The 13340-nt window shown below is 44.8% G+C and overlaps 1 protein-coding gene across 5 annotated transcripts in view; it reads left to right on the top strand.

The window, feature by feature from the left end:
* Positions 1-13340, top strand: part of FOXN2 (forkhead box N2) — a 38368-nt gene that overhangs the window by 18913 nt on the left and 6115 nt on the right. For 4 of the 5 annotated variants that reach the window (XM_075749459.1, XM_075749460.1, XM_075749461.1 and 1 more), the window contains 2 exons: positions 4085-4209; positions 8177-8241. In XM_075749459.1, the coding sequence (XP_075605574.1) occupies positions 4085-4209; positions 8177-8241 (190 nt within the window). The remainder of the gene's footprint in view (positions 1-4084; positions 4210-8176; positions 8242-13340) is intronic. The other variant, XM_075749463.1, reaches the window with a different exon arrangement.

The raw sequence follows: 13340 nt of genomic DNA on the forward strand, positions 1-13340 counted from the left end.
AAAACCAGGAAGACTCCATCCTCATGTTTGCCATAATGCTGATATTTTGGTTTGGACTGGGAGTGCACTTCAAAGTGAATCTCCTGATTTTTCCCCACTTACCCCACGGGAGCTGGCACTGCAGGGCGGTTTTGGGACACGTGAACTGAATTCATTTCGGCTGGTGCTAACCTGGAAGAGGTGCTGCAGGAGTGTGCTTGCCATGCCCTGATTGCTCCTGGACATTGTCCACGAGACCCTGCTGGAGCAAATCTGGAGTAAAACCTCCAAGGCACGTGCGGGTGACCCCTCAGCACCAACTTTCTCACTCCACAGAGCTGTTTCCACTGAGCTGTGCCACATCGTGTTGCAGACATAGCTTTGGATGGTCGTTCTGTTTGCACGTATAGTTGTATCGGCTGACTAAATACCTTTACCCTGCCTGTTGCAGCAGGCTGCGGGCGTTCGGGAGTCTAGGACAGCATTCGGCAGAGCTTGGGGGAAGGCTGTCCTTGCTTGGATCGCTGGAAAATATTTTACTGAGTTGAAGGGCGCTGAAGGGAAAGTAACTTGAGATTCCTTATTAGCCAGCACTGCAGTCAAGAGGAGGAACGTCTCATACCATGCAAACAGGATGTATGTACGTCATATCTCTGCTAAAATATACATTACCCTTTCTATATGCACATATTGTGATGCTGCTGTATCTAAGTGGTTTGTCGAGGTTTAGCCCAGGTGATAGACTCACGAGTTGAAGTACCCTTTCTTATTTGAGGTGCAGTTGAGCTCATGTCTGCAGTCATCCAGACAGACAAGATTTGTGGCGGTTCTCTGGTAACGGTGGTTGGGAGCTGGAACTGATGAACAGCAAGGGGATGATGCTGGAGCCAGGCCCTGGGACACCTGCTTGCCTTCCAGCGTACCTGCTGTTGGTCCTGGTGCCCCTGAAGATGTGGAGGTGTGATCGTGGGCCAGTGGTCCTCAGAAGATACAGCTAATGCTCTTTGCATCTTAAGCACTGCCATGCAGCCTTGGGGTTAGGGGGAGAGAGGTCTACAGTGGGACATTGCTTTTTTTGAGGGAGCGGTGTCTGCTTCACAGCACAGCGGGACCTGAAGTGAAAAGTGGTTTGGAGCTGGAAGCCCCGAGGAGTCTCCCTGCTCTTTGCTAGACTTGTTTTTACATACATACAGTATACCTCCATGCACACACACAGTGTTTTGCAGTGGTTCAGCTAGCTCAAGTAGAAGCAGCTGGTGAGAACTGCCCATGCCCAATGGAGCCGGGGCCAGTGCCCAGGGCTGAAGCTCCTGGAGAGCTTTCTGCAGCGCGGGGACGGCCGGCTGCCTCTGCAGCGAGCCCGAGCCACCCGTGCCGGCTGAGCTGCTCTGCTTCGGTCGCTCCTTGGGCTTTCTTCACTGGACTGGCCATACTCACTGGTCGTACTTCAGTGCTTGCAGGAGAGGGGTGGTGGTAAAGGACGAGGCTGCACCACGAGGGCCATCTTGTTTCCGACCCAGGTTGCTATAATCAAGCCCCAAAACGATAGGGACTGGAAACTTGCTGTTCTTCAAAACAGTCCAACACTTCAAAATGCAGGAACTATTTCCCTTCCCAATTTTCTTTATTTGGCTAGATAAAATCCTGCCAGTCAAATTAGAAATGTTAGAAAGATGCAGAAAAGTTGATACTCAGACCAAAAAATCATCTCAGAACAATTTGCCTGCTTATTTTGCGATGAAGAGTCAAAACGATCTGGGGGCTGCCCCGTGCTGACTCTGGAGGTACATTTCCCTAGATGTTAAATTAAAGTTACACCTATGTTTCAGCTAGCACATCAACAGTTGCCCCACTGTTGATGTGACACAGTAACCTCCAAAGGCAGTTTAGCATTTTATATAGTCTTAGGCTTAGTCTTTGCTAGGAGAAATGGCACAGTCTGTTGTTGTTGTTGTTGTTGTTGCTGTGGTTAGACCGCTGGTTTGTTTTAAAGCTGGGTGTATCTGTGTTGTGCGGGATTTCCAGCTCCAGTTGTGCATGGGTTTCCCCTAAAGCGTGAGGCTAACTTCAGACCCGTGTTGGCTTTCCACTGCGTGTCTTTGCTAAGCAGCAGATGCGAGTGAAACGACCATGGGCATCATCTGGGCATCATCATCTCTTTTGCACAATGTCTGCTTTTATTACAAATAATGGTGGGTGGAAGTGCAGTTTCACATTACACCTGACCCAATCGAACTACCCAAAGAAGTCATCACCCTGTTTATTGCCTCTCGCATTGGATTGAGTGTCTGTACGGCTTCAGGGCGTGCCCTGGCTCAGCTTGCTGTTGCAATACCCACACAAAATCCTTGTGTTGTGGTGTCAGGGCAGCAAGCTGGTGGCTGGGGAGATGAGGGAGGGAAACTAACCCCATTCTGGCTGCAGGCCCCAGCTGAACTGAATCAGGTTTCAAGTGGAAGTGCTCACCTAAAGTAGCAGATAAAACAGTGTAGAGGAGTGGTTTGCTGGTTGGGGGTGGTTGTTCTTGTTCTCTGAGGGCAACAGTCTTAAAGCTACCAATGGGGGAGGGGGGAAAAAAAAAGTGCCACAGCTGGGCAGGGTTGGGATGCTGGGGAAAGGGTCCAGGTCTGGGAGAGGTGCAGGAAAGGGATCAGGGTGTTTGTCATTGAGATGGTGGATGGAGTCAGGTTGGGGGGATACCTCCTGTTAGTACCTAGCTGGCTAAATCATCCTGCCAGCCACCATGGCTGCTTAATTAAAGGTAAGCTTCTTGATAGGTGTGTGCTCAGTTTTAGCGTGAAAAGGTGAGTATAAGAAAGATTCTGGTTAAAAAAAAAAAATAACTCAGAGATGCTGCAGCTCAGAGATCTTTAGGAAAGGCAGTGGCTTCAACTAAAATTATGGAGCAGCATCTCTCTTTCTTAGCTGGAGCTCTGCCTGATTAGATTTTTTACTATTAATAGCAAAGTATTTCTTCTTTTCAGGAAAAGCCCCATGACCTAAATAGGACCACAGACTTATGTGCTTTGTGGTTCCTTTTCAGTCTTCAGTAAGTCATGGAGTATCCATCCATAAAATGCTATGAATACCCCCTTGATACTGGCAGGATGAGGTCAACTGACCTCTGTGGGCTTGCAGGAGGTGTTCCACAAAGCTTGGGTTTCTGCTCTGAGGCTTTTCCCCCCAAAGTTCTCTAGAAAGATTTTCCACTGAGGTGTAGAGCTGCCCCATCCTTCTACCATGTGCGTGACCGCTTCTATAACATCCATTTTCCCCAAAAAAACTTGGCCGCCTCTACCTGTAGAGCTGTTAGCTGATCTATCAGGTCAGTGATTATAGAATTGTTTTAACTTTTCCTATTTCATTTTCCTCTTTACATTGTAAGAACTAGCAGGCTTGAAAGCCAGGTTTTTTCTTTTATATAGTAAATATGTGAAGAAACCCTTGAAAGGAGCAGGAGGTGCTTTATCTTGCTTAACTTCCAGCATATCAAATTTAATATCAAGAATGACTAGCACAGGGGTGTTTATGTTGTTAGGTGCATCAAAAATACATTAGTTACGTTTCCAGATTTTGAAAAAAGTGGGAATAATCCATTTTGTACCTGGGCATCCAGCAAGATGCTTTTACAGGATGGTGTAAAGTTAAATGAGTATGTGGCCATATCTAAGCGAAGGGAAAGGTGCTTTGGTTTCTTACTTAGAAACCTGTTAATCAAAAGATGCCTGATCAATTCACTGATGCCTGGACAGACCCTGAAACTCACAGCTGTATTTACCAAGTGTTAAAATGAGGTTTACAGCTTTCAGTAGACAAGCATGAATGGAAATAGAGGCTTTAAAGAAGGGGCTTTGGAGATGCTATCCCAAACTGCAGGATGGGTGCTTCCATACCATATAACGAGGGTCTCGGGAATGTTATGCTCAGTTTAGGAGAGTCCGCTTTCCATGTGGGTGATGGAGCCACCCGAGGGTGACGTACATCAGCTGTACAGCGGTGGATGCCTGTGTCATTGCGCTATGCTGTGCCTTGGGAATGATAAACTAGAAATGACATAACAGCCTGGCCCTGTGATTTTCTAATTTGCGGTACTTCTTTCTTGCAGGTGAATGGAAAAGGTTCGTTATGGTGCGTTGACCCAGAATATAAGCCTAATCTTGTCCAAGCACTGAAAAAGCAGCCTTTTCCCTCAGCACTTGCATTTTATACTCCGCCGGCGTCACCACCAAGGTAGGTGAATTTTCTCATCCGAGTAGAGCACGCGGTTACGTTACTCCACCTAGCAGAGGAAATGCCTGCGCAGATGCTGGCGCGTTCTTGTCACGGGCTGCCACCCAAGAGAAGAATTTGAGTGGGGCTCAGGTGAGCTGGGTAGAGAGGAGAGGGGGACCGGCTAGACGAGGCATGGAGATGTAACGAGCCTGGACTTCCCAGGTAGCAGATCTGGGGTTTAAGTCCTAGTTGTCTTTGTAACTGTGGGAGAGTTTAAAAGAAGAAGGTCGGGGCTGTGCTGGGTGCTTACTGGTGAGCCCCGTTTCTCTGAAGGGCAGGCAGTTTTGGGAACTGGAGCAAGATCTTCTTCAAGCACAGCTCACCCAGACTGATCTGGGGTGCCTGGTACTGAAGGAAGGAGGTGCCCATCTTCTGTGAGTCACTCATCTGGATATCAAATGTATATATTCTGCATTGTTGTGAAAACCAATCAACTTTTCTACGATCTGAATCTAGGCTGGACTAAGAGGGGTGTTTTTCTCCGAGGCCGTTAAAAGCATTTTGCAGTGGGGATGGGAAGAACAGCTTTTACCGTAAACATACTCTGAGGTGGAGCACGTGAGACTTCTGAAATCAGGGCTTCCTCATCCCACACATTTTAAGATTAGGCAATAGATTTTGGCGAATTTGAAGCCATCGTCATGCATCTTCAGTAGAGGAAGAGGAACGACAGCCTAAAGAGGCAGGACGGAGAGGAGAGGGACAGAAAGCAGAGAGGAACAAGTTGCAGTTGGTGACCTCAGTTGTTAAGTAGGCACGTAGCCGGTTTATCTACTTTAGCAAAGAATTTGGGTGAGATAAGAGATAATTAAGGTCCCTGTACGTTGCCCTATGCCTTAACCTTACTGCAAGGAGTTTCCTTAACAAACAGGAGGAACTGGGATTACAGGAGCAGGATGTAAAACTGATAACATTGAGCAGACCTTTCTAAGGGTCTGACAGACGTTGACCCTGAGAGCTGGCACCCCCGTGCAAGCCTTTAGCTGTCTGGCAGCGGCTGACTGCACGGCGCGGGCTCTTCCAGGTGGGCTTGTAACCCACGAGATGTAAAGGTGGTCTCTGACCTTCCAGCTGTCTTGAGCCATAAAGAGAAGGGACCTCTGGATGTTGTCTGTCCAGCCAGAGGAGCAGAGGATCAAGATAGACTCAGCCTAGGGCAGGTGATTCAGAACCTTGACCAGTTAAGCTTTTAATATCTCCAAAGTCTTCAAGATTAGTCCAATGATACAAGCATTGAAGTATGATTTACCTAGCTTGTATAAATACAACATACTGAAATTAGGTGTAGGGAAGGAGAGATTTTATCTGAATGCTGGAGTACTTGCAAGATTAGGGCTTCGATTTGAAGCTGCTGTTTTCATTAACATTTTTCCTTCAGTGAAGGATTAGTCACATTTGCCAACAATCACAATTACAAGGAAATCCTGGTCCTAATGAAGCCACATGGCAAAATTCCCACTGACTTCAATACGTGATGGATTTTGCAGTGCTTGTATTTATGAAGGCAACAAAATAAAAACATTTTAAGATACTTGTCCCTAATGAAAACTGGTTCATTTTTCTTTAATAAAATATTTGTATGACTTTCAGGCATACATAGAAAAACAGAATTCTTTTTTTTTTTCCTGTCCATGTTTAAAAAATTTGAATTAGATTTAAATTCTGGCTTAATTTTGAGGAAGGCCCCCCCCCAAGGAACTGCCTTGTGAGTGGAGAGAAAGAGAAAGCCCAGAGGTACTGCTGGAAAGAGGCTGGAAGGACTGTCCAAATTTAACTACAGGGTGATGCTTGAATTCGACTGTGAGAATCTCTGAATTTTTCTGTGGGAGGGCTTGTGTTCATAATTATTTTACAGTGTGTTCATGGGGAATATACCTATCATTCAGCAGCATTTTAAAATAAAATTTAAGGTGTTACTTTGAACAGAAGCTTTCCAAAACTGTAATCTGTGTCTAGTTACACTGAAACTTGTATTATCATAGATGATTGGCATCACTGGTGCATTTTATTCTTGCACAGCTTGTTCAACAAGTCGGTGCAAAGCCCCTAGCTATGTTCTGTTTCTAGTACTTCATGTGTTATATCCCTGGGCTCTGGGGGCTGCCATGGTCCTCATCTTGCAAATACCTTCTGCATATGCATAGCTTGTCGTAATCAATACTAAGCGTTAATCTGCTGTAGGAAAGCTCTGTGTGGATGTGATTCGTGAAGGATCTGAGCTCAGATGAAAGGATGAAGATGTTAAGCATCTCTTTATGCAATTTACCTGCAGAGCTAGCCATGTTGGGGTGGGTCCGTTGCTCTCCTTGTGACTTTTTTTTTTTAATTATTTTAAATTTTTTCCCCGTTTTTGGATCTGTTCCCTTTGCCTTCCATCACCCCCCACAAGAAAACATACCAGTCGGTGAACTAGAGTTTTGCATGTTTGCATTCAACTGCACTGGATCTTTTTCCCCTTGGTTACCACATTGGGAGATGCTTAAATATTACTCTCCTTTTCAGTAGCTTTGGTTACCAGGGCCAGGTGGGCTGCAGTGCTGCAAGAGCTCCTTACGTAGCTCAGGTGATGCATTTCAAGCCACTTTGCTTCGAATTTTTTTTGTGTGTGTGTGTTTTGTTTTTCTCCTGCACTATACCAACCTCTGGAGCTGTTACCAATGGTCAGCTGAGTTTGGATAATATGATGACAAGTCGGAGCAGCAAGAATATTAAACAGGCATCCCTCATAAACAGCTGTGCAGAGTAGCTGATCTCAGGGTTGTTCAGATGAGTGCAGCCGCAGCACCGGCCAGTGAGCAGTGAAAAATATTTTCTTCAAAATTCAACTGAAAGAATGAAGATTTTAGTTTAAAAAAGGTATTTTAAGAACCGAAATTGTTGTTTGGGTTTTAATTAATGATCTAGACAAGTAATTAAGTAATTCTTAAAAAAATGTTAAGTACTTAGCAGCTTTGTGATTTTGGGGGGATTTGTGGCTGTGCCTTATTTTGGAAATCAGAGCTGCCTAAATAGGATAAATATAAAAGGTAGGTACACCTTACTGATAGAAATCATCCTATTAATCCCATGAGGGTGCTGTTACAGGTTGGGCTTGAAAATTCTGCCCATCACCCTTTGAAATCTTCTAGGGATACTATAAAAGATGGATATTGCTACGTTTCATGCAATGTTAATAATTGTGTACTATTTCTGTTATATTTATTTCTAACTGTTTGCTAGTACCTTTATAATGAACTGATTAATTAGGGCTGGCTGTGTACAGAAAACCATGTGAAAGCTTTAACTTGCCCTGTATTCTGTAAGGTATTAAGTGGTACTTTGCCAGGTGCAAAGCTGGTCTGATACTGCAAATAGGCAGACAGCATCACCAAAACAGCCCAGCTTCAGATAACTTTAAAATCAGCAAATATCGTGGTTTGGGGTTTGTTTTTTTGTTCTTCCCTGGCTTTTTGCATGACAGTACTTCTCGTTTTTGTTAATTTCCCACCTCCGTTTCGAAGAGCAGACGGACACAACTGGTCCTTACCTATTCAGTTGCTCCTGGGCTCTAAGCATCCCTGTATAAGCTAATGTTTTCTTCACATGTAGGTTTTACTTACTAAAAAGTACATGTCTTTGTTTAAAATCCAGCCTCTAGGCAGGGACGTGAAATTTATAGAAGTTAGTATTTCTTGCCAACAAGACTTTTGCTTGCTTTGTGTGTTTGGAGGTGTTTTCTAGACGCTGCCGATAGCTTATAGTGCTACATAAAACGTTAACCAACATGTCAAGCCATCTACTGAGAGCAATAGAAATTGCTTGACACTGTGATGATTGGGTTGGTTTTGGTTTTACCTTTCTATGATCATAGCATTGTGTCTACTATATTTGTACAAATCATTTGGCTAATTAGGGCTTGGCTTTGACCTGTTGAATTTCTTTTCAGTAGGTCGGCGTCCCCTCACTACCTAACTTCAGTCCTTCAGCAGAATCACGGCCGGTCTCTCAAAGGTAAACATTTAATTTTCTTTTGCTCTGCCTCCCTGGTTTTAGTTGCAAGCATGTACTGAAGCCCAGCCGATGTTGTGTATGGACCTGCTCTGAAGGGTCTACTAGATTACAAAAACCCCTGATGTACTAGAATGCATGCTTACTATGTTAGCCACTTGTGTATTAAGTTTAAGTCCGTAAGACGAATTTCAAGATGTAATAGGGGCCATCTTGTTCTGCTAGCAAGGTATTTAGCAGACACGTCACTGCCAAATATATGACCTACTTAAAGAATGAGTAGTTCAGTAGAAAACAAATCTAAAACCTACATATCTCTACCCTAGTTTTATTGCTTACCAAGAACTGAGAACAAAAGGCAGCAAATTTTAATGTATAAAACTTGTGGGATGTGGCCACAGAAGTCCCTTAAAGTTGGTTGATACAGGTGGGTGGGAGAGCATGACGGGATTTGCAGGGGAACGTGGAACAACGAGTATACTTCAGATGAGTATTTCACAGCTGAGTGGTACTTTTCACTCGCCAAAAAGTTGGGCACAAGCTGGTGTTATTGCCAGCGTAGTTATGCAGGAAACAGAGGTTCTGGATATTAACTCAGTTAACAGAATAGCCTCATGAGGTCTGCTTAGTTTAAGGTAACACCTTAAAAATTGCAAAATGTTCATGTTAACTCTTGGGAGAAGGGAATAGGATGGGTTTAATATATGGACTCTGAATACAGGTCTTGATACCATAGGCTGCAGTGCTGCTCCTCAACCATGTTTCTATCCCTCTGTTTCCTGCACTAGTAATGAAGCAGGTGCAGGACAAAACAAGTCATGTCCACCACGAAAAGCTTTTATGTTGTATAAGTGTTATTTTAACCATAGTCACCAAAACTTGGTGGAGAAAGGTTGGATCAGATCGAGTCATGCTCAGGATGTTACTGCAGATGAGTGATCTCTTCTAGCCATTGCAGGAACTCAATAGCATGACACATTTCCCCATGTAGCAAGTTAAACATAGTTGTCTGTAGATGATGTTTCAGAAGATGCTCGTCCCTCCTGGTTGTCCCTGCAGGTCTTGGGGTGCGTTTTTTTGCTGTTTATTTTCAGAGAATCCCTGCTGAAGTGCAGCATCACTCTTCTTTCTGGTGTCCCCTTCCTCAGCCCACTGGGGTATACCTACTCTTACAGGTTTTGGAAATGTTAGACTAACAAGGACTTGGCCATAGTTCTGTCCTAGGAATTTCTACTTTTGCTTTTCATGACAAAAACAGCCAGCCAGATTCAGATTTTTTTTTAAAAAAAGTGAATTTAAGATGGAAATCTGTTTTTCATTGACAGTCAAATGCAAATAGGAATAGCAACAGCTGTTGAACAGAAGATGGTTACTTCATTTTGCCATATGCACTTTTTAAAGTTTTCTTCACTTCAAAATGTCTTAGTGGGCCTTGGTACCAGGAGGGAACTGGACAGTATGCCGGGTATTGCAGCATTTCTTGTTGAGCACAGATCTTGCACCTCACTACTAAAGCTTAATACATTGAAGGCTTGTCCTTGTCAAAAAAGATATTTTTTTTTTTTTTTAAAGTGCTGAAAAGTGAATTGTGCTCAATTTTTAAAGGGCTGATTCCAAGAAAAAGTCAGCATGTGTTCATTTCTTGTGGAGGAGTGTTGTTAAAGCTCTTTGAAAAGGATAATGAAAGGCCGCTGACGAAGTAGGACTTGAGCAGCACAGCAGACTTCCAGCTCTGGCTTTGCTAGCATGGTAGGCTTTGAGGTGAGAAGGTTGCTCTTAGTTTTCAGCCACAAACCAGAAATGTTGGTTAGGCAGCAAAGCCAAGGTATAGAGACCAAGCAGCTGCCTGGTCAGCAGATGATAATTAACCGTGCATCCAGACAGAGGTTTTATGGTGGTACTCGGGTGACAAGGAAGCATCCTTGGCTGGTTGGCTGCTGCAGGGCTGCTAGGTCAGGGCTTCTCAGGGCTTGATAGAGAATATAAGAAATCGTTCTCTTAATGATTTTGCTGATGTGTCCTGTGACAGTTTTGGAGATTGCCAGTTTGATGCTAACTATTCCAATTTGCTACAGCAGAGGTGCCAAAATAAAGATGTATATCTGCTCTCGTTGAATTTCTGCATCTTGGTGAACCTGTTCAGCATCTCCTTGGAGTTAGAGGCAAGCCATGAATGTTCCCGGGGTTGCATAGGGCAGCTGTTGTGCAGATTAAAGAATTCCTTATAATAAGGTGTTTCCTCTGCCATTCTGATGGGGAAGCATAAATTTGCAAAATACTGCTCTATCAAGGCAAGCAATTGCAAATGGAGCCAAAGGACGTGAACGGTGATGCAGAGCGCTGCTTAGAAGTCACTGCAGAAGTGCCTCTCCTATTTCTTTGGGGGTACTAACATGCAGGAATGCTATTTGAGGTAGTAATTCTGTGTTGCATTAATGCCTCTAATTGCTTGTCATTTTAACAAGGTGGTGCTTATATACCAACATCACATGTTAAAATAAAATATCTGTGATAGCAAGTAAGGAATGGGAATATTTCACTTTCTGATTATAGTAGTGGAGGAAAGTAATTCTTGATGCTTCTTTTTTTATTATTTCTTTTTGTCAGTTGGATACATATGACTTGTAAATTCAGGGGCTTTATTGCTGCCAAAGACAGACAAAACAGAATTAAAAGAAATAATCCCATGACTGCACTGGGATAGACCCTAAAGTATGCTGGTTTGAAAATGATAGACAGCAAAACCAAGGGGGAATGTGTATATTTTATAACCTGTGTTTGGAAACAGCAGCTCAGTCCCCTTTCCATCTTGGTATAACATTCCCAAGGTGACGTCTTCTTCAAATTTCTCCTTGACCAGGGATGAAGTTAGGGACAATTATATAAGACAAGGAAGCCAAACTGACAGTTCTGCAATCCTCCTCCCAATACTAACCCACTCCTCAAATTCAGTAACATAATTAATGCATATGGGGGTGTGGGGAGAAATGCCATCAAAATGACATTGCTGATGTTTCACTTCAGCAGTTCCCACCCCAGTTCCAGTTCAGCAGGACTGAGAGCCCGTTCTACTCGCAACCTGGTGTTGTCTTCCAGCCCCACTTCTCTGCTCACCAGTTATACATACAGATGTATATATGCACACCTTGGATGTGGCCTTTTGCTCTGAGACACCAAGGTTCTTGTGAGAGCTCACTGTCTCTTTGCTCCTCTTTTGCCTGGTTAGTCCACCATATACATATAGTCTTACCTATTTCTGCCCTGTGTAAGGAGAGGAATGTATAACCTCTCTCTTCATCATCCATAGTTGAAGCGAGCAAAGAAAGACCTTGTATTTCCTCTTTTTTTAAAGTGCATGAACGTACCCTGAAATGAGTGGGAAAGGCATGCTTGTTTCTTCTCCTTTTCACCTCATTCTGGTTAGAAATGTCGCTCTTTGCCATAGTATCCTCAAGGTGCCCTTTTTGAGATGTAAGCAATCCGCTCTGTGCGACAAAGGATGGAGTTGTTATAGCAGTGCTTGTCACCGTAGCTAAAAGCGCCGTAGTTCACCTAAACCTTTTAAAGTGCCTGTTTATTATTTAGAGCCCTATGCTTTCTAGATCGTGCAGTTCAGTGCGCTTTCCCCGCTTATCTTCTCGATTTCTTCCATTTGACTTGTTAGTGTGAAAAATACTGCTGGAGGAGGGGCGTGCTGAATTAGTGCTGTGTTGGTGGGCACGTTCATTCCTCAGCCTTGCATGTGCACATAACCACACATAGGGTGTGAAGCTGCTGAGATGCTTTGCTGTGCTGTGGAGCTTGGAGAAGAGAAGGCTCCAGGGAGACCTTATAGCAGCCTTCCGGTACCTGAAGGGGCCTACAGGAAAGATGGAAAGGGACTGTTTATCGGGGAGTGTAGTGACAGGACAAGGGGTAATGGATTTAAGGTGAAGGAGAGTCGATTTAGATTAGATGTTAGAAAGAAATTCTTTACTGTGAGGGTGGTGAGGCACTGGAACAGGTTGCCCACGGAGGTTGTGGCTGCCTCATCCCTGGAAGTGTTCAAGGCCAGGTTGGATGGGGCTTTGGGCAACGTGGTCTAGTGGAGGGTGTCCCCGTTCATGATCTAGTGCACAAGTCCATGGGACCTGATGAGATGCATCCGCGGGTCTGAGGGAACTGGCAGATGAAGTGGCTAAGCCACTCTCCATCATATTTGAGAAGGCCTGGCAGTCCAGTGAAGTTCCCACTGACTGGAAAAGGGGAACCATAACCCCCATTTTTAAGAAGGGTAAAAAGGAAGACCCAGGGAACTACAGGCTGGTCAGTCTCACCTCTGTGCCTGGCAAGATCATGGAGCAGAGCCTCCTGGAAACTATGCTCAGGCACATGGAAAATAAGGAGGTGATTGGTGACAGCCAACATGGCTTCCCTAAGGGCAAATCGTGCCTAACAAACTTGGTGGCCTTCTATGATGGGGTTACAGTGTTGGTGTACAAGGGAAGATCAACTGACATCATCTACCTGGACTTGTGCAAGACATTTGACACTGTCCCACACAACATCCTTGTGTCTAAATTGGAGAGACATGGATTCGATGGATGGACCACTTGGTGGATAAGGAATTGGCTGGATGGTCGCACTCAAAGAGTTGTGGTCAACAGCTCAATGTCCAAGTGGAGAATGGTGACGAGTGGCGCTCCTCAGGGGTCGGTACTGGGACTGGCACTGTTTAACATCTTTGTTGGCGACATGGACAGTGGGATCGAGTGCACCCTCAGCAAGCTTGCTGACGACACCAAGCTGTGTGGTGTGGTCGACACGCTGGAGGGAAGGGATGCCATCCAGAGGGACCTTGACAGGCTGGAGAGGTGGGCCCGTGCAAACCACATGAAGTTCAACAAGGCCAAGTGCAACGTCCTGCATGTGGGTTGGCGCAATCCCAAGCACGATTATAGGCTGGGCGAGGAATGGATTGAGGGCAGCCTTGAGGAGAAGGACTTGGGGGTATTGATTGATGAGAAGCTCCACATGAGCCAGCAGTGCGCGCTTGCAGCCCAGAAAGCCGTGTCCTGGGCTGCATCAAAAGAGGTGTGACCAGCAGGTCGAGGGAGGTGATC

The sequence above is a fragment of the Balearica regulorum genome, chromosome 3 (assembly GCF_011004875.1).
Source record: "Balearica regulorum gibbericeps isolate bBalReg1 chromosome 3, bBalReg1.pri, whole genome shotgun sequence".
NCBI classification, from domain to species: domain Eukaryota; kingdom Metazoa; phylum Chordata; class Aves; order Gruiformes; family Gruidae; genus Balearica; species Balearica regulorum.